At 42.2% G+C, this 20,354-nt stretch overlaps 2 protein-coding genes across 8 annotated transcripts in view; one reads left to right on the forward strand and one right to left on the reverse strand.

Annotated features, from left to right (window-relative positions):
* RSRP1 (arginine and serine rich protein 1) lies at positions 1-11,583 on the reverse strand. 5 transcript variants are annotated; one of them, XR_011967103.1, is made up of 6 exons: positions 10,983-11,555; positions 5,465-6,000; positions 2,696-2,850; positions 2,212-2,256; positions 963-1,043; positions 1-480 (listed from the first exon to the last, which is right to left on the reverse strand). XR_011967103.1 is itself a non-coding variant. In XM_072609361.1 (5 exons), the coding sequence occupies exons 1-5, from the start codon at positions 11,549-11,551 to the stop codon at positions 313-315; spliced, it is 1,512 nt and encodes a 503-aa protein (XP_072465462.1). In that variant the 5' UTR covers positions 11,552-11,583; the 3' UTR covers positions 1-312. The 5 variants fall into 5 exon arrangements, 2 of the variants coding, with proteins under 2 accessions (XP_072465462.1, XP_072465463.1); XR_011967102.1 differs by having other exon boundaries at positions 963-1,046; XR_011967101.1 differs by having other exon boundaries at positions 963-1,958.
* TMEM50A (transmembrane protein 50A) overlaps positions 11,255-20,354 on the forward strand; it is a 24,962-nt gene continuing 15,862 nt past the window's right edge. For 2 of the 3 annotated variants that reach the window (XM_072609369.1, XM_072609367.1), the window contains exons 1-2: positions 11,280-11,412; positions 19,786-19,889. Coding sequence is in view for 2 of the 3 variants with exons in the window: in XM_072609367.1 (XP_072465468.1) it covers positions 19,797-19,889 (93 nt within the window). In the remaining variant the exon portion in view is untranslated. Of the gene's footprint in view, positions 11,413-19,785; positions 19,890-20,354 lie in introns of all 3 variants that reach the window. The other variant, XM_072609368.1, reaches the window with a different exon arrangement.

The raw sequence follows: 20,354 nt of genomic DNA on the forward strand, positions 1-20,354 counted from the left end.
AAAAAAAAAAGGAAATTAAACTTTATTAACAAATTAAAATATATACAATGTCCAACATGCAGCTGTTCAGTTGCTTCATTTTTAGAAGTTTAGCCTACTGCAATGCCACACAAATATCTACATACACGAATAAAAATCCCACCTGTGATTTCTGGTCCATTTGTGCTCATTTCACTTATCTGGAAAAGAAACCTAAGATATGATATGTTAAAGTACTTAATCTTTTCATGCCAAGATTTCAAACTGTCTTTTATAGCTAAATAACAGCTTCTGCTACTCATGGCTCATGAGGAAGGGATGATACCAGACATACTAGAATTTGGAAGACAGTGCTGTTTTAGCAGAACTTAAAAGTAAACTATTTTCCTCTTTTTTGATAGGAATCCACTGTCCATAAGAACTCTGGCTTTTCTCCTCTTCTTTAGTGGATCCTGCAGTCTCTTTAGCTGTTTTCTGAAGTACTGTATTTGCTACAGAGTTCTGCAAAAAGAAAATCAAGTAAGGAGTGAATCTTTAAACCCTAGTAAGGTTAAGGAAACATCAGTAAATCCTAAAAATTTTTTCTGCAAAACTTTGAAATAAGTACCAAAATTCATATGGTTTACAAATTAAATGTCAAATTCTAAAAATTAACATATCTATATAACTTCAGTTTAAGTTTTTCATGTTACATCTTAAAAGTGACTGTTAATGATTACTTTGGCAAATGATTTGGAAATAACTTAGACCACAAAGAATCCTATTATAGGTCATTTAGTCCAACCCTTCATTTTAGAGAAAAGGAAACTAACCCAGGAGAGCATTAGCATTCCCAAGATCACACTGCTAAACAAAACAAGAAACTGGATCCTAGCTGACAAAGAAGAAAGGTAAACACAAGTTTTCCAGCTCTTAGTTCAACGTTCTTTCCACTATCTGTGTTGCACCAAGGAAAGAAAATGAAATACACACACTATACTTACACCAGAGCTGAAAGGTAGGCTTCTCTGCTGGGAAGAACTTTCATTTGAAGTTTTAATTATATCCTCATTTAATCTTCCTGACTGCTAGAAAAATGGGTAGGAAAAAAATACTTTTTAAAAGACTGTCATCCAATTGATGACTATTCTATAAAAAAGTCCATTAGTATGCAAACTTAGTTGGAAATATTTATAAACAAGTTGGATCTACTGAAAGAGTTAGTAAGATCAGGTCCAAACAGAATGGTCTGTTGAGGACTCTTCCTAAAAAAATTAACTCAACATCAGATTCAAAGATGGCAATATTTAGAAGTTAATGATGGGCTCTTTCCACTTACACCTCGCTGAGGCATTGGGATTCACAATAAATCCAACCAAATCTTGATTATAAATTCAGATTAAAATGAATATATAAAATGCCATACCAAGTTGAATGAAAACCTCAAGTTTAATTTCATTGTTTCCCATCATTCTTAACCAAAAATTATGGAAGTATGAATGACTTCGTTTCATCAGCATTAAATCTGCATTAAAAACAGTCAAACTAGGATACTTCAGTCACCAAGTAGTTAACACTTATGCCTAAAATAGGTTTTAAGAAAATGGGTTCACCTGGATGGCATTTCTCATCTATATCATATAAATTCTTTATTTAGATATTAAAATGTTGAGGCAGAATATTTTTTTAAATCAGATATGAGTTAAAGGATTTAAGTATTAGTAGCATATAAATACTTTTATTCATTTACATAAAATAACTAGACAATGACCAACATTTGTACTAAACAGATCCCAAAGTCTAACTGTTAAGTCAAAACCACCCCTATTTTCTTAAACGTAAAAGCTAAGGAATGTAAAGTTTTGATTTTTATGTAATGGGAAATTAAAGCACACTGCATTTGACTGATTCAAGTGCACATATCCTGCACAGCTCTGGAAAATGACAATAAACTTATCTGCAAGTGGTGCAGGCCTCTTCTTCTGTTATCTCTCAAACATCTGGAATATATTGCATACATTATGAAAGGGACATCTATAACACAGATGCCTCCCCAACCACAAAGTGTACTTTTAGTTATTTCTGAAATGTAATTTTAGGTGTTATATCTGAAGGGTAGCTAAGTTTGCATCTGTCCAAATTCTAGCATGCAGATATTCTACCATCACAAAACTAAAATTTCCAATTTGTGAAAGTTAACTTTCAAGTTATTTAAACCTCTCTCACAGCAGCTTTAGCCCATGTATCAATTACCAAGAGATTTTCTTCATCAATGTCTGGAGACCACATTCATGATTTCTATAAGACAGAAATAAAGCAAGTGAACTGCACTGAATGGTGGGAGTACAGAATTTGTGGGAACATTATTTGTTGCAAATGAAAGTTAATTAATAGTTTGTACAGAATTCATTATCTAAATGAAGTGTTCAAAAAAAAAAAACAAAAAACCTTTCAAATTACATAGAAGTGCTTGAGGTACCAGCTACGATACTTTTAAAAGAGTTGGAGTTAAGACCAATTAGCATTTCATGATTTCTAGAGCACTTCCCCCAAAACAAGATCATAACTTTCCCACCTTCACTGTATGGATAAATCTGATTTCAGATTTCCACAGAAATGTAAACTAAAGCATTCTGAAAATAAGTCAGTACATCCTGCAAGTTCATCTCGGAAGTAGTCTGTTTCTGAAGTGTTCATTGTTTAAAAAAAGAAATTACAGACACCTAACAATACTTACCTCAACAAGTTTTGCAGCATCACCCTGTATTCGTTTTCCACAGTTAGTGTCTTTAGATTGTGGACCAGTTCGGAGACTAGGTGGCAAGTCAATATTGGCTGTTCCTAAAGCTTTGGCTGCATTAGCCTTTGCTATTTCTAAAAGTTCCATCCTATCTGGAAAAGAGAAAAAAAGCAAAGCAATTACTAACACCTAAAAGCTAAACTTCCATCAAGGGAATTATGTACCACCATTAACATCATGAAGGAATCAAACATACTTCTTAAATAACAAAAACAGCTATCCTTTTCTCCCCACTCCTTCGGGAAATGTCATGGGTCAAAGTTTGAGTCCAGGTCTCTCCTTATTTAAAATCTGTTACCTGGTATCTTGGAAAAACAAAGGGACCATATGGTGTAATAGAAAGTGCTGGCTTCTACCTGTCAATAAATAGACCAGGATTACAATATCTTTAACTTTTCTAGTTCCTTATAGACCATTAATATTACATTTCACAACTGGAGCCTCATCACATGACTGTGCCCTGCTGAACAAGTTGTGGTATATGAATGTAATGGAATACTATTGTGCTATAAGAAATGATGAACAGGAAGACTTCAGAGGCCTGGAAGAACTTATACAAACTGATGCTGAGTGAAATGAGCAGAACCAGGAGAGCATTATATACAGTAACAGCCACAGTGTGTGAGGAATTTTTCTGGGAGACTTAGTCCTTCACAGCAATGCAAGGGTCAAAAATATTCTCAAAGGACTCTGGAGGCAAAATGCCATTCACATCCAGGGAAAGAACTATGGAATCAGAACGCAGAATAAAGCAGACTATTTTCTCTTGTGTATTGTTTTTTCTCATGTTTTCTCCCATTCATTTTAATTCTTCTATGCAACATGACTAATGTGAAAATGTGTTTAATAAGAATGTATATGTAGAACTCAAGATTGCATGCCATCTCGGGAAGGGAGTGGGAGAAAATTTAAGACTTAAGGCAGTGATTGCTGAAAAGTGAAAACAAATAAATTATTTTTTTAAAAAAGAATATAATCATGTATTCAATAAACAATGAAAACTGGTTTTTAAAAGCTCCTAAAAGCCACTCTGCAACTTTAAAAGAGCTACTGCTGACAGTGGAGTCTGGAGTGTGGTCAAGTGGGAAGTCATATAATAAGTCATTTTTGAGCAATAATGTTACAAATGGAATTTATAATACATATAAGTAACTAAATGAACAATTACAGACATATTTAGGCAAATTCTCTGTTCTATTGCCAGTTTGGTTTATTTATACAGCTCCGGCTCAATGATGGCCATGAGAGAAATCGTTAGTTCACTCATACTCATACAAAGTTATATAACTTTCAATACTGCCTCAATATTCAATACTAAAACATTCCTATTCCAAAGATGCCAAAGTCTAGAAGATCTGAGTACAAATGTAGCCTCAGACACTTTATTAGTAGCAGACCCTGAGCAGTCACTTAACCCTTATTTGCCTCAGTTCCTCATCTATAAAATGTGGACATACTGGAAAAGAAATGGCCCACCACTCCTGCATCCTTGCCAAGAAAACCCCATGGACTTTTGTCCATGAGGTCTTGTAAAGTCAGGGATGACTGAACAACAAAATTCCCTACTGCTATATTCATGAAGTGTTTTATTTTTCCTTTACAGAAGATCAAAGATGAGGGGAAAAATTAAAAAAAAAAAAACAAACCCCTCCTTTTTAAAGTGTTAAGAGATAACCTTTCTAAAACTTTATTCAATAAATACAACTCATGCTAAAACATATTTGTTGATTTGAATTCAGTTTGCTACTACTAGCCAATTAAAAGAAGAGAGAAATAAAGGAAAAGTCAAAAACAACTGGGGGGGAAACAAAGGGAACAAAGGAGGAAGAAGCAGCCTTAGCAAGCAGGGACTGAAGTGCTTGAAAATTTGCCACCATACCTAGCAATTAACGTATTACTCCAAAACCCAAGAGAAAACTAAGTCACCACTGACTTTCAAAGTGTTAATTAGCTGGTAAAGCAGTTCAGGTACCTTAGGTACCTTTTAAAGGTTCCACACTGCACTCAACAGTCATAAAAAAAAAAAAATTATTCACTGAATAACGGAGCCCCTAACTGAGCCATTGTCCCCAAACTCCTACCATTGCCCTCTATATGGGGCCACCTTTAACTTATGATTCTAAAGGGATTGTTACGAAAAGTTCACTTAAAATGGTTTACATTTAATAAAGCTGAATGGATCTCTAGAACCACACTTGGATTCCTGTAAGCTTTCATCAGATTTAAGGAAAAAAAAGTACTTCCCTAGTTTAAATATAATCAATCACCATACCAGACACACCTTAATACTAACTTTGCAGAGTTCAACTTTAATATAACTATTTTCACTCAATTTTTTTTAAAAAAAATTCTCTGTAAATAAACATTCACTTCCTCCATTAGAAACCATTTCTAAAGGGGCAGCAAGGTAGTACAGTGGATAGAGCACCAGTCCTGGAGTCAAGAGGACCTGAGTTCAAATCTCCCCTCATACTTGACACTTACTAGCTGTGTGATCTTGGGCAAGTCACCCAACTCCTGATTACCTCACCTATCTCCCCCCACCACCCCAAAAAAAGAAACCAGTTCTATCATGAAGAGATTCCAGTACCTAATTAGAGGAGCAAAGATACCAACAAGTAATTAAAAAAAAAAGGTTTTGGAATAGTTTTGTCCTGCTATTCAACTTCAAGATTCTGTTAGTTCTGCTTGAAAAAATCGACTTACCTTTCTCACTTAAACGCAGAGGCGTGTGGCTGCGGGATCTGGACCGAGACCTGTACCTCCATCTTTTATGTGCCTCTGGATAGACTGTCCTTCCAAAGCCATAGTACCTTCGTCTCCGAGATCCCAAGTAAGCTCCCTGGTAGTACGACCGCCTGTGGGACCTAGACCTGCTTCTGGACCTGCCCCGGGAAGGCGATCGGTAATACCTCTGGTAGGCCCGAGGTGGAGGCCTCTCCCAGTGCCTGTAGCTTCGGGACCTTGAGCGGCTCCTGGAATAAGAGCGTGAGTAGCGGCGATACTTCCGCTGGTGGCGCCGGCGGGACTGGGATCGAGACCTGCTCTGCTGGGACCTGCTGCGACTGCGGGATGATGAGCGGGAGGACGGGCTCGAGGCAGATCGAGAACTCACAGAGGATGATGCACTGCTCGACCTCGAGGAGAGACGGCTGGAGAGGCCTGTCCCAGAGCCTGAGGGGGAGTCCTTCCCCTGGGGAGAACCAGGCCACATGTCGTTCACATAGCTCGTCATGGCCCTCCTGCAACAACAGTCACCAGAAGTGGTCAGTCTGCCCTCCAGGCAAGAGGCTGGCAACACCTCCTTTGGCACTCAGGGGTACTCTGGCTCTCTTCTGGGACCACAACCAACCCAGAGGGACCAAAGGAAAGTCTCTGTTGCAGTGGGAAAATGAGTTCAAAAGGCAAAAATTACCCAAAAGCCAGACTTGTTTCTCAATGAGTGAAGGCACATCAAGTTCATCTTGAGTATGGAAAGGGGGGACGTTTGGCTTGGGCAATGGGAGAGGGGGGTAGGTTGGGAAGAATGTAGGGGGCTCCTTGAGCTGAGCTATGAGCAGCTGAGTCAGCAAGTTGGTTCCCACAAGACACCTTGGAGTCGTCATTTTGATGACCCTTATAATGTATGACTTGAGAAGGGAGCTGGACAGCTGCAAGAAGGTCCATGATCTGGGGTCCATGTTTGACAGGGGACCCACTGGATGTGAGAAGACCTTGTTCCTTCCAAATAGCCCCAAGGGCATGGAGAATGTGGAAAGTGTATTCTGAATCAGTGCAGACATCAAGGAGCCTCCCCTTTCCCAATGTGAGGGCCATGTCAAAGCAATAAGTTCAGCTTTCTGGGCAGAGATGGAAGGGTCAAGGGAGTCTGATTCAATGGTCTCCAGAATGGAAACAACTGCATAGTCCAAGTGGCAGGTGCCATCAACTACAAAGTTAGAACCATTGATAAATCAGAGGGCATCTGGATTGGGAAGGGAAGTGTCTCTTAGGTCACATCTAGGTAAACAGGAATGTTCAAGGATCTCTTCGCAGAAGTGAACGAGAGGGGTCTCTAGAAAGGGTGGCAGAAATGTGGTGGGGTTCAGGACAGAATAAGTTTTCAGGGTGAGAGGTCAGGGGAGTGAAGAAGGGCCTGGTATCTGATCAAGTGCTCCTTAGAGAGTCACTGGGACCCTTTTGCCTCCAGAATGCCTTGGACCTGGTGTGAGGTGTAAACAGTAAGAGGCTATTTTAGTTGCCTCATTTATTAGAAGGGATGTGGCTGTGACTGCCCTGAGACAGGAGAGTTAACCTGAGGTAACAGAGTCAAGGGCTTTGGAGAAATAGGCAACTGGGCAGGGATCAGGGCCAAGGTGTTAGACAAGGACCCCCTGAGCAAAACCTTGCTTCTCAATCTACAGAAAAGCCTGAGTACCCTACCATACCAAGAAAAGTTTGAAGCTGTTTCTTTGTGTTTGATTGGGGGATGGAAAGAATGGCCTGGGTCCTAGACTATGATGGGCCCTGAATTTTGGAGAGTCAGACCCTGTACCTACAACTCACGAGATATTTTAGAGTTTCAGTGGCAGCAAGGAGATATCCCCTTTCAGAGAGGGACCATACCAAGAGATCATCAACATACTATATAAGGGTTACATGGTATATAGAGAAGTTCAGAGGTCTCAGAAAAGCACCTGATCAAAAAAATGAGGGCTATCCTGGAAATCCCAGGGGGACAGAACTGTCCAGGTATACTGAACAGGCAGGTGGGAGTTGGAGGAAGCCTACTGAAAAGCAAAGATGAAATGGCACACTGGGTTCAAAGGGATACAAAAAAAGGTATCCTTGAGATCAATGACAATGTACCAGGAGGCAGAGCCAGGGATCTAAGCAAGAGAGTATAAGGGTTAGGAACTACCCAGTGTACAGGAATGATGGCTTCATTCATTTCACCGTAGGTCTTGGACCATCCATCATGGGCCTTCGGGTTTACAAAAGGGAAGATTAGGAGTATTACAGGGGGATTGTCAGGGGACAGGAAGAACATGCTGGAGAAAGCAATCTAGCATGGACTGCAGGTGGGTTGTAGGCCAATAACAGTCAAGGGTTTGAGAGGATACTGCTTCTGGTAGGGAAAGTGCGGTGGGTCCTTAAGGTGTATCATTATAGGGGGAGCACTGAGGGGTCTATCTGGAACCTCATTTTCCCAACCTCTGAGATCCACTAGATTTTGGAAGGGGAGGGCAAGGGACAGGATAGAGGTGAGAAGGGTCAGCTGGGGAAGCAAAGTGAACATAGAGCCTAATTTGAACATCAAGTCCTGGCCAAGTAAAGGGTATGGGAATTTGGGGAAGACTAAAAATTGATAGGAAAAGATAAAGTCCTCATAAGTACAGACCAAAGGGCCCATCTGTCTTCTAATTTCAGGTATGCCAAACAAGCCCACAAGGGGTTGGTGGGAGGGATAGGTCTTGCAGGACAAAGAGGTGAAAATAGTCAGTTGCTCCCTCAATTAAAAAGACAACAGACTTACCCTCAGCATCCAAGGTCACCCACAGTTTAGCCAGAGAGATGTTCAAGAAGGGACCCAGCCTTTTCCAAGAGCCCCATCAGTCTGAGTCTGGAGGGTCTCAGGTGGCAGGGAGTTAGATAGTCAGTCTTGTACCTCTGGCACGCCTACCATGGGGACAGTCCAATTTCCAATGTCCCTGTTGATTACAGAGGGGGCAGGGTCCAGGGGACTGTCGAGAACTCAAAGATTTAAAGGGACAGTCTCAAGACTAATATCTGGCCCTTTTGCAGTTAAAACAAGTACTGGAGGACTGGAAGGCCAGGCTCTGGCTACTAGCTATTAGTCAGTGGCAAGGGCCTGGGCTTTGTTTACTCCTCCTATCTTTTTCCTTTGCCAGTGCTCTATCCCTGTTGTTAAAAACTTTGAGGGCAATATAAAGCAAGTTTCAAATGGGAGTCTGTGGCCCTTTCTCCAGTTTTTGGAGCATCTGTCCAAAGGTGAGTTAGAGATAAAATGCATGGAAAAGGACTGTAGCTCCCCCATGGAATCGGGATCAAACTCAGTGTATTTAACCAGTGTCCCAAAGTCTATTCCTAAAGATGGCAGGGTTCTCTTCAGGCCCTTAGAGGATGCTGGCTAACTTATCATAGTTAACCTCTTTACAAGTACCCAAGGTGATTCCCTCAACTAGGCAAATGAGCATGTGATCTTGAAGGAACCCATTCCTGGGATCAGCATAATCTCACCTGAGGTCTCCAGTGGGGACTACTTTTCAATTCCAGGGGGAACCTGCCTGTCAGGGAACCTAACTGTGAATTTGTCCCCCAAGACTTGGGCATATTCAGTAATCTGGAGCTTTTTCTTGGGAGAACACTGAGCCAGGATAAGACTGATATCACCCCAGGAGAGATTAAATTGAAGGGGAATCTTTAAGAATTCATCTTTAAACTCTTATGGGTTTTCTGAGTAGGAACCAAGCCTAGCCTTAAATAGCATGATGTCATTAACGGGAAGAGAGACATGGACTCCTGTTCTTGGGAATGAAGGGTCTGGGACATCATCAACTGGAAAGGTTGTGGCAGGGTTTTGAGATCAGCTGGCAAGGGGTACCAGACTGTCTGGGACAGAAGGGAGCCCAGAGAAGGGGCAGTGGAGGAGGAAGAGTTGGATAGGAAAGTAAGAAAGGATTAGGACTGTTTGGGTAAGGAAGTGGTGGGGGAGGGTGTAGGGGCTGAGAAGTTGCAGATAGGGGTCTGAAAGGCCATCATAGGGCCAGAAGCAGGAGGTGGGGGAGGAATGAGGGTGGGATGAATGGAGGAAATCGGGCAGGGTTTTCAGAGGCATACCTAGGGCAGTCAGGGGCATTTTGCAATTTCTGCAAAAATCAGTATCTTGGGAAATGGCCACAAAAGCCTGAACATACAGGACTTCAGTCCACTTTCCTTCCCTCTGACAAAACAAATCTAATTGTAAAATGGTATTATAATTTAAGGAACTGTTCTTTGATCTTCCAGACTATATTGAAGCCAGGTAGTATTGCAATAAAAGATCATACATTTCCTCCTCAGATCCTGTACCCCGAATTTATCGCAATTCTTAAGCAGACATCCCAGGAGGAGCTGAGAAGAACAGACGCTCCCTGTCCCAGAACTGACTCAACGACCAAGAGTCTGGCATCCCAAAGGAGCGGTAGGGCTAAGGTCCTGTTCTAAGCATCCCCCGGTAGATAGGAAGGCAAGCTGCAGGAAGCCAGTCGTTTCTACAGGAGGGGCCCTCCCAGAAAGATCCCAAAGTCAGTGGGAGGGTGAGAGAGAGCCAAGAGGAAGGAAAGCCAGGAGGAAAATAAGGACTTAGCCCTCCCCGGTGGAGGCTACATTGGAGGTGTACACCCAGAGAAAGGGTCCAGGGAAGGGAAGAGAGGCTCTTGGAGTTCTCTCCACTTTCCCTTCGCCGGTTTCGGCACCAAGGCATGCGGTGGGAGGGCGAGTTCGAAAGGTAAAAGTTACTCGAAGGTCGGACTTGTTTCTTAATGGGAGAAGCCTTATTATCGCCAAAGCAAACGAAAGGCAGCAGTGTCAGGAGACTGGTGGGAAGGGGAATAGGGACTAGCTTACATGGGAGCTGAAGGGGGAGGGACTTAGGAAACTCACTAACACGAAATCATCTTTGTGCAGAAAGACTAGCGCCTGCGCATACAGCGTCTTCCCGCTGGAACAGCTACACTTTCACTCCCGGGAGTCCCTTCATTATCATATTCATGAAACGTTAAAGACGCTCTGCCGTCTCATTGGTTACTCTCCAGCTGTAAAAAGTCCCACTGCGCTTGCGCGGTCTCGGGAAGGTTTCCCCAGACCACAAGGCAGCTGGTGATAGGCCGGGCCAGAGTAGGGAGGTCGCCCGCTCAGGATATGGGGCTGCGCCCACTTCACCGGTAACCCGGGTCGGACGCTGCGAGGGGCCGCGCCCTAGACGTTCGGGGGACGGCCCAGCCTCCTCCCACTTCCCAGCCTCCAGTTCCAAAGCGCAGCCCAGTCCGCGCAGGCGCGCCCTCTCCTAGGTCCGCTTGCCCTCCGTCCTCTTCCGTCTCCCTTCTCTCTTTCCCTCCCACCCCGGCAGGCCGAGTGCGCACGCGCAATCCACCCCTCCCCCACTTTCGCCCGCTCTCTTCCCACCCCAGCCCAGCCTGAGGAAGCCGAGATGCCAGAATCCAGCCCAAGAAGGGAGACTTACTCGAAACAGACACCTAAAGCAGTGTGTGAGAACAGGGGCCCCCGGTCGTCTCTCTTTCCAACCGAGAAGCGCCTCAGAAGCGTCACCTTCCGCACCAAACCGTTGCCTCCGCCTTCTGAAAGCTCCAAACCCCAGTAGCCGCCGAAAGTACCGGAAGCCTCCCTGCTGGCGCACGCGCAATGGCAGCAGGCGGGGCTAGGCCCTGCCAAACCCACCCCTGCCTCGCGCAGACATTCCGTAGGGATGCGCATGCGTGTCTCGCAACTCCCACATCCGGGCTCCAGGCCGGGCACATAGTTGTTGGTTGGCTTCAGGCTGGCCTGTGGAGGCTTTTTCAGGGCGGAGGAGTTGCAGGGAAACTGCGGCGGAGCGCCGGAGACTGACCGAGTGACGGCCGCCAGGTCTGCGCCGCTGCTAAGGGCTGGGGCCGGTAGGTGCCGGGCGTGCCAGGGCGGGAGGGGAGGCGCCCCCGGAGCCTCGCTTGACCCTGGCGACCAGCCCGTGAGGCAGGTGCCCGAGGTGTCAGCCCGCTCTGACAGATGAGGAAACTGAGGCACCCGCAGTCCCATCTCTTCCGGATGCCGGGGGCCACATCGAAGAGTCCCTTCCTCTTCTGGAGGGGGTGGGGCTTGGTGCAGCTCCAGGGCCGGGGGCGGGGGGAGGGGACAGCCTTGGCCCGCCTGAGCCCTGGAATTCCCCGAGAGCTTCCCGCGGAGCTCCGCCCCTGGGCGGGCGGCCCCTGGGCGGGCTCTGGGGCGTCCCCCCCGGGTACGGAGGCGGAAAGGAGACGGCCCCTGCCCCCGGGACCCTCCCGAAGGGAGTGGGCGGGCATCTCCATCTCCTCGCTGTACGGTGGGGAGCCTGGAGATGGAGGGCGCTGCCCTCTGGGCCTCAGTTTCCCAACTTGTGCAGCGATTTCTGAAATCCTGTCCAGCTCTGAATTTCAGGATCCTATAAAATCATCTAGCCCCCCCACCTCCCACCCCATTTACCGATGAAAATAGAAGTTCAGAAAAGTTGTGACTTCACCTGGAGATACAGCTAATAATGTCGATTTTATTTATTGTCTCAAAAATCCCTGTTTTAATCCTTTTGGGTGTTGCCACTGAAACGATGCAACTCTCCTTGGTAGACGTTTTCACGAGTTGTGGCCAGTCTTTTTGAAATAAATGATCTCTGTACTTAATTAGACATAGCCTTTTAAAATTTGGTTATGCATAGCCTTTAAAAAGTGGGGGGGAGGGGAGGGGCTGATCACCTACATGCCAAAATGAGGCATGAAATGAGAATATTTTTAAATATTTTTTAAAATATTTTTATCGGTTTTTTTTAATGACCAGAAATTCTCCCAGCATTCCTCTCCCTCCCCGATCCTAGAGAGCTATTCATCTGTTTACTTTTAATTATGGAATCATGATGCTAAACTGCTACCACTAGAGGGTAGGGGAAAACTTCAGAGTTTTGATCAGACAGGATCCCTAACCTCATGGAGATTATAGCCTGATAGAAGAGTAAGAGCCATAAGCAGATCATTGTAATACACCCTGCTGTTTGATAGGTAGGAGACAGAGTTAGTTGTAAAAAAAAAAAAAAAAAAAAAAAGTGCTTGCATTGGAGTTGGGTAGAGAATGGGTAGGCCTAAAATAGATGAATGGGAGGAGAGGCTATTCCTGGCTTAAGAAAAAATAGCATGAGGTGTTCAGAGAATTTGACTATGGTGGAGATTATGTAAAAAATATTATGAGATAAGGCTGGAAAGCTTTCAGTGCCAAGCAAAGGCATTAGTAGGGAGTTCCTGAAGATCTTTGATCAGAGCAGTAACCATATCTTTTTGTAAAGAATCCTGACGTTTAACTCCAGAAGAGTATATCATTTTTGGAAAAGACTGACAAAGGTACACAAAGTGGGGTCAGACTAGATGGATATTGCCAAAACAGCTAGAATCTATAGACTAATTTGTAACTTAGCTGAATCTATGCAAATGATTTGTAAAGTAAAATGGAGTAGGAGTGGTGACAGCTCTTAGAGACATAACCAAGGCATCACTCAAATAGGACTTCTCCCTAGTTTGGATCCATTTTGCGTGTCTTGTTTTAGAGTCTTGTTCAAACTGAGCAGGAAAGACAAGATTATGTTGTACCTGGGTTTGAGTTCCAGCCTTATCATTTCTAGCTTTGTAACTGAGGAGTGACCCTGAGCCTCAGTTGACACGTGTGTAAAATGGGGATAATAACGCTCTTCAAAGGTTATTGTAATGAAAGCACTTTATTATAAAAAGCATTGTATGAATATGGGTTTCATGGTAAAAATGGGAACTAACACCATTAGATGCATGAGAAACCTTGAACATGTGAAAAACATTTTCAAGATTTAATTTGAATGGATAAACATAATTTTTAGGTGCTCTAGCTAGTGTATGAAAACCTGGCATCTGATCAATAAAACCAGGGCAGCAGGTTCACTTGATTAGCAAGTTACTCCTTTCTTCATGTGCTGAAATTGTGTCCCACTAATGGCTGATACTGAGACCAGTAGAACTTGCTAGTCCAGGTCTACTAGAGTCATTCCATCTTGATAAACAAGCTCTTATCCTCTTCACTGGACAGTTTGCCTCTGTGTAAACTATTGAAACCTAGCTTGTTAGAGTCAGGGGTAAGTATAATAGTAAAATGATTAATAGTAATAAGAACAGCCTTTTGATAACTTTACATATGTTATCTCGGTTGCCCTTTACATCAGACCTGGAAAGTTGATGCTATTGTTATCCCTATTTTACAGATGAGGAAACTTGAGGCTGAGATGGGTGAAATGACTTGCCCGGGGTCACATAACTACTAAGTGTCTGAGTCAAAATTCATCCCAGATCTTCCAAACTCCAAATACAGTCCACTGTCCACTATGCTCCATTTCTAGAAGTGAGAGAAGAAAGCAGGAAGTAAAGAATGATGGGACAGGATGTTTAGGTAGAGTGAATAGAAGAAAGCTAATAAAATATTTTCTGAAAGAAAATTTCCTCAAATACCTGAAATGTGGAAAACAGAATCTCTGAGTGGGAAGGGACCTCTGAGGCCTTTGGTTCTAACCCATAGCTGAACAGAATTGCCCTCTGCATTTTACCTGACCAATCAGAGGTTAGGGTTAGGGTTAGAATCGGATTTAGGGTTAGAATCAGAGGCATTTAGGGTTAGGGTAAATGCACTCCCAGTCCAGCCATTGATGGACAACTTCCAACAAGGGCCTCATGTCCTCCTAAGGCAGACCGTTCCATTTTAACTCTAATTGTTTGGGAATCCTTTCTTATGTCAAGCCAAAATATTCTTCTCTGCCCCTTCTACCCTTTCTTGCTATGTCTTCCCATTTGTGGACCAGGAAAACAAGTTTATTGTCTGCAGATGACAATCCTTCAGAGGCTTGAAAGCAGCTCTTCTATCCCACTAAGGCTTCTCTTCCCCAGTCTAAACATCCCCAGTTCCTTCAAGTGATCCTCATGTGGTGTAGATTCAAGGCTCTTCAGTATCCTCCTTGTCCTACTCTGGATACCTTTTAAGTCAGGTTTCTTCTGGGATCCATGACTTGTTTAAATATTTTGATAAAGGCAGTTCAGTATAATTGGGTTTTTTTGTAATCCAGTGTGTTTTATACACTTAAAACATTATAAGAGGAGGGCTTCAGCAAACCTCCAGAGGGGTACATGATACAAAATAGGTGGAGAATTCCAGCTCCAGCTTGTCAGTACTGTTCCTGAAATGTGTGGCCCTGAGTCCAAAGGTGCTCTCATCCTGGCAGTGGCAATTCTCATCCTGGACATTGTGTCTTAATGTGGCCTCAGGTTCATGGAGTGTTCTACTGGAGATCTTCCAAACTAACACTGGACCTTTAAGGAATACTTGAGGAGAGAGACAAAAACAGCCTTTCTCTTATTTCCAACACTTAGCACAATGCCTAGCACATGGTAAGCTCTTATTAAATGCTTGTGGACTGAGTAACTACTCTTTGGATTATCACATAGGCCATGTCTTTGTATTTTGTCCACATGATTAGCATGAGAGACCATTAAATGTGCTTGTCTGGAATCTGGGTAAACTAGATTGTTTTCCCTAATTAGCTTGTCTTGTAGCCCTCTCAGTAAAGGAAATATTATTATCTTCTCTCTCCTCTCTCTCTCTCCATACATATGTGTGTGTGTGCATATACATATATATATACATACATACACATATATATACACATATACATACATATATATATATACACATACATATATATATATCTATCAACACTGCCATTGACAATGTGGAAATCTTCTTGTAATCTGATATACTGACTCTTGAAATTACCTAAATTCCTCTTGACTCTAAAATGTTTGTATTAGAACAGACTGATTAAGTCATTTAAAACTAATGGAGCATCTCTCTAGATCTAGAACGCTGGCCATCAACGTTTGGGAAGTATCCAAACAGCAGGCAAAACATTTGACTGTTGAGGCAAGAACCTACTTAATATTACATAACTAGATCAACACCCTTAAATGAAATATGTAAGATTATTGATTTAGAGTTAGAGGGGCTCCCAAGCATGTACACAAATATAAATGAATCTTTTGTTTTTCAAAATTAGAAATGTTCAGATACTTCCTCAGTATTTTTGTGTATCTAATTTCATTGACGTGGGTTATCTGCTTTCATTTCTGCTATTTGCAGCCCATATGTGGCTTTTCATCTTGTCAGTATCCTCCCATAAATCCTTCATGGAGAATCTACCCACTGTACTGAAGGCCTTCCTCTAGGCTTGTTAACTTTTGGTACCAAAACAATAACCAGGCTATCTTATCTGCTAACCATAACTTTCTAGATGATCAGCCCACCTGACTTTCCAATTACATATTTCCCTTGTGGTATCTTTAGGCTGCTTCTTTCCAGCAAGTCATAACTGGTAATCTCCTGCAGCCTGCTTATACTCAATGTATGTGTCTCTACTTCCCTTAGGTCACCACCACAGCATATGGGATAAGTGGGTCACTCCACCTTAGCTGGAAGACCTGTGATGGAGAAGCCATTATCTCTCAAGAAAATCTGTTTTTTGGGTAGCTCTAATCACTAAGATATTTTTTCCTTTAGTAAAAATAGATAGTTATAGAAACTTTATCAGATCTGTTTCATTTTTTGCCTCTTTTTTTTTTGTCCTTGAAGTTTAAAATGTACAGAATTTATTGGAGTAATCTGGCTTAGTTGAACTGCCTGGCCAGACTGACTGCATCCTTGCTTTCCCCTCTATCATTGTTCTCTGTTTTGTAGGGTGATACAGCTGTAATCATCCACTATTCTCCTCTGTAACATTTTGCAGATGAATTTCTGTTCTAAACTAGTGTTACCTTTATCTGCTGTGTCTTTCTACTTGACAAATAACTCAAGCATTTGAGGAATTTATAGACTTCCTTAGTCTCCTTGTTATGGCAACTAATTTACTTCAGTTAAACTCCTGGAAAAGTGGTGACAATCAATATCAATGCTTTTTCCTTGATCCATCTTTCATAGCTTGTTTGACTGGATCAGTAGGGCATTGTGACTGCATGTAGTACTGTATCATCTTTAATCTTTCTTCTGTGATGTGAGGTGCAAGGACCCCTTTGAGAGAAGGCCCAGAAAGCTGATAGAAGTGCCCATGGTCTCTTCCTCCCCCAAATCCAACACAGCTGCCAAAGTGGCACTCCTAAAACACAGCTATGACTCTCACTCCCCTGTTCAAGAAACTTCAGCCCCTCAACTGCTGTGGGATAAAAGGCAAACTCTCTTGGCATCTAAAGCCTTTCACAATCTAAACCCAGCCAATTCTTCCAGATTGATTCCAGTCACTTCACTTTATGCCCTATGCACTTCATACTAACCTGCTTACTGTTCCTGCGACTTGGGATTCTCTCCTTCACCTCTCAGAAGCTCTCTGTTTCAGATCTCAATTCTTATGGCCACCTTCTTCAAGAAGCTTATTCTCCAGTTGCTAGTCTCCCTCCTCCCCATTACTTTGTATTTATTTGTGTTTATCCTATATTTATTTTTTACTGATCTGCGAACATGTTGCATCATCAACACTTAACAGGTGCCTTATACATAATGAGTGCTTCATAATGCTTGTCAATTGATTGATAGATGGCATATTTATCAAGTTGCAGTTGATACTAAACTGGGAATGATAGCTAACAACCAGATGTCCTAAGATCTGAAAAGATCATGACAGGTCAGAATATGGAGTTGAATCTAATAAAATGAAATTTAGTGAGGATTAAGGTAAAATCTTATATTTAGGGTTAAAAAGCAGTGTCACAAATATGGGACAGACCTGACTAGGTAGCCATTCAGTTAAAAAGATCTGGGGGTTTTGCAGACTGCAAACTGAATATGAATCAGTTTTGTGATATTGCAGCCATGAAAGCGGATGAAATCTTAGACTTCAGTCAGATGAGCCTCATGTCCAGAATTGGGAGGCAATAGTGCTTCTACACCTCAACCTGGGTCAGACCACATGTGGAGCACGAGGCTCAGAGCTTGGTGCATACTTCAGGAATGATACTGATCAGCTTGTTCTGAATTTCTCCAAACACTCCAAACATTGGTTTGGATTGCATCAACTCCCAAGATCTCACAGAGCCTCACAAGAGATCTCTAATGGCCTGGCCAGCCACAAAGGAAAGACCAACTAGAAAAAGAATATCTGTTGCCCAGACTTCAGCATATGTCATAATGGACACACTATGTAGTTTGTCCAACATTATGAGCTTCTGGGACAAAACAAGTACAGATGAAAAATGAACTGGGTTCCCAATGGAGAAGGAGGAGGCAAGGGGGCTGCATTTCTTTTGGGAAATTGCAAAGTATTCTTACCCTAAGTTTCCAATAACATCAGAAGTCCATTTTTGAATATGAACATTTTATTGGCATAGCACTAATTCTGAAGAACCCAGGATGAGGTTCAGAGGAAAATGGAAAGGCAAAGAACATCATCAGAAAATTGTGTGACCAAGAAGCTGGGCTGATGGCATGACACAGTAGAAGGATGCTCCACTGATCCCAGCAAGAATGGACCAAAAGTGACAGAATGAATAGAAATCCTCTACCTGAGCTCTAGCAGTTTGGAGAGGACATAACGAGGGGTCTGGCATGGAGAGGTTGCTATATGCATTTTTAGAAAAATTCCCAAGTCAGTAAGTTCATAGATCCACTTACATATTGGTAAGCCAGACAGTAGGGTTACTTGTTCAGTAAAGACCCTAAATTCAAGCCATATGAGAATAAGTTAAAGAAATTGAAGGTGTTTAATCGGAAGAAGAAAAAAACTTAAGAGAAATGATAAACTATCTTCAAGTATTTCAAGGAGTGAGTAGGGTCTTTAGGACCTAGAATCAGGAAGACCTGAATTAAATCTAGTCTCAGACACTTACTAACTGAATGACCCTGGGCAAGTCATTTAACCTCTCTCTCCTTCAAGTTTTCTCATCTGTAAAATGAGGATGATAATAGTGCCTATCTCTAAGAGTGGTTGTGAGGATAAAATATTTGTAAAGTACTTTGCAAATCCTAAAGAGCCATATAAATGCTAGCCATCATCATCATAATTCTCTTTTCTTCAGAAAACAGAACATGAGTAGAAGTAGAGAAGCAAATTTTGGCTTGAGGTCAGGAAAATTTTTCTCTGAATAATTCCTGAAATAATTTCTCTCTGAAGGGAAGTAGACTGCCTTTTACAGGAGCATGATAATCTCTTAGCAAGAGCTGGATGAACAGCTGTCCACTGTATTCCAGAGACTATTTTTGTACAGGTCTGGATTGATTTAGATGACTTCTAAGATTCTGTAATTCTCTTTCATTTCTTTGTCCTGAACCATATTTTCCAAATTATTTTTTGCCTTGCTCCTTTTCACATCAGAGTCTCTATTAGGTTAAACAGTGTTTTGCTTTGGAGGATCTTATCAAGTTGAGATAATCTCTGCATTTCCCCATCTTCTTTGTCAGATGTTGCTGCATGAGCTGTAGTTATCACTCTTCATGGTTTTTTGCTTATGCATATCAAGAATACTGCAAGACAGGATGACCAAGTGTCCTAGAAAAAGCTGTGTCTGATTTCCCCTAGATGGAGGAGGAAGCCAAGTCCTTTGCTTACCTCTCCAAGAAAAACCCATGAGACGAGCCATGAATTAATCTTCCTTATGTCTTCTATTTTGGTTTCTAGTGAAGATGCTAATATAGAAGTTTAACTTGTTCTCCATAGCATGTCGTCTCATTGGTCATTGCTTCGTTAAATTAAATTTGTATTTATTTGTGGTCTAAAAACTGTTATCTTTATTACCTTTTGCCCTATTCTACTATTCTGCCCCTGCAGCAGTAGAAGGGAACTACATAAGCACTGAAGATAATTTTTAAATTGTGCTTTGTTTCTTAGCCATACTATTCATAATGAACTTCTCCATCCCTCAGTAGGCTGGTCTTCTTAGAACAGCAACTGTCCATCATTGGTAATGAGTTGCAGACTTTTTCAGCTTAACAGAACCTGCCAGAATTTATAGTGTGTGGCGTAACTTTTAAGATCCCAGGGCCACTTTTATGATGAAACATAGGGCATTAATGAAACATTAGTGAAGGCCAAAACATCCCAGATGTTCTCTGTTGTGGGACAAGTGGAGCCAAAAGCATTCATATTTTTTCACCTAATGTCTTCATACTACTTTACATACATTTGCCGTGAATTGTCACTTTTTCTACTAGGGACATATGATTGAATAAAAAGCTGAATGTCTTGTTCAATTTTTTTTTAGAGACCTGAAAAATGTCTGGATTTCTGGAAGGCCTTCGATGCTCAGAATGCATTGATTGGGGAGAAAAGCGTAATACTATTGCATCCATTGTAGCTGGAGTTCTGGTATGTATATTTCTCTGATTTGAACCTCCATTTTTTGATATGCCTCTCTTCGTGTGACTTGAACTGTCAAAATTATGTCTTTCCTTCTATTAAATCTCTATTTTGTGGTACCAGCAATTGCTATATCACTTTCATTTTTAATATATCCTCACCCCTACCTCCTTCCCAGCAATCCACATGTTGTAACAGGAAAGAAAAAAATCTGCGTTGGAAAACTAACCGACATGTTTTTCGTTGTGTGCAATGTTGCACACCCATCTCTGCAAAAAAGGTTATAGAGAACAGCATTTTCTCATCTCTTCTTCCCTCCTGATGAGCCTGGTCATTGCACTTGGCACAGCTTTCAGGTTTTGTGGTAGGTGTCCTTGCCACTTACCTTATTTCAACAAGACCTTTTTAAGTCTCTTCAGTAAGTAGCACTCTGTGCTATTCCAGGATCTGGGGAAGACAAAGAAGCTGCCATTC

Source organism: Notamacropus eugenii, chromosome 5 (assembly GCF_028372415.1).
Source record: "Notamacropus eugenii isolate mMacEug1 chromosome 5, mMacEug1.pri_v2, whole genome shotgun sequence".
Classification (NCBI taxonomy): domain Eukaryota; kingdom Metazoa; phylum Chordata; class Mammalia; order Diprotodontia; family Macropodidae; genus Notamacropus; species Notamacropus eugenii.

Bases quoted from the DNA above. Each gene is read 5' to 3' on its own strand.
- RSRP1 (XM_072609361.1), bottom strand. From the start codon at position 11,551: ATGGGACTGCGGGTGCCTCAGTTTCCTCATCTGTCAGAGCGGGCTGAC. The intron at 2,851-5,464 runs GTAAGTCGATTT...TCTCTTTTCCAG, and splicing joins TCTGCGTTTAAGTGAGAAAG to ATAGGATGGAACTTTTAGAA. The intron at 481-962 runs GTAAGTATAGTG...TTCTTTTTGCAG, and splicing joins GCCTACCTTTCAGCTCTGGT to AACTCTGTAGCAAATACAGT.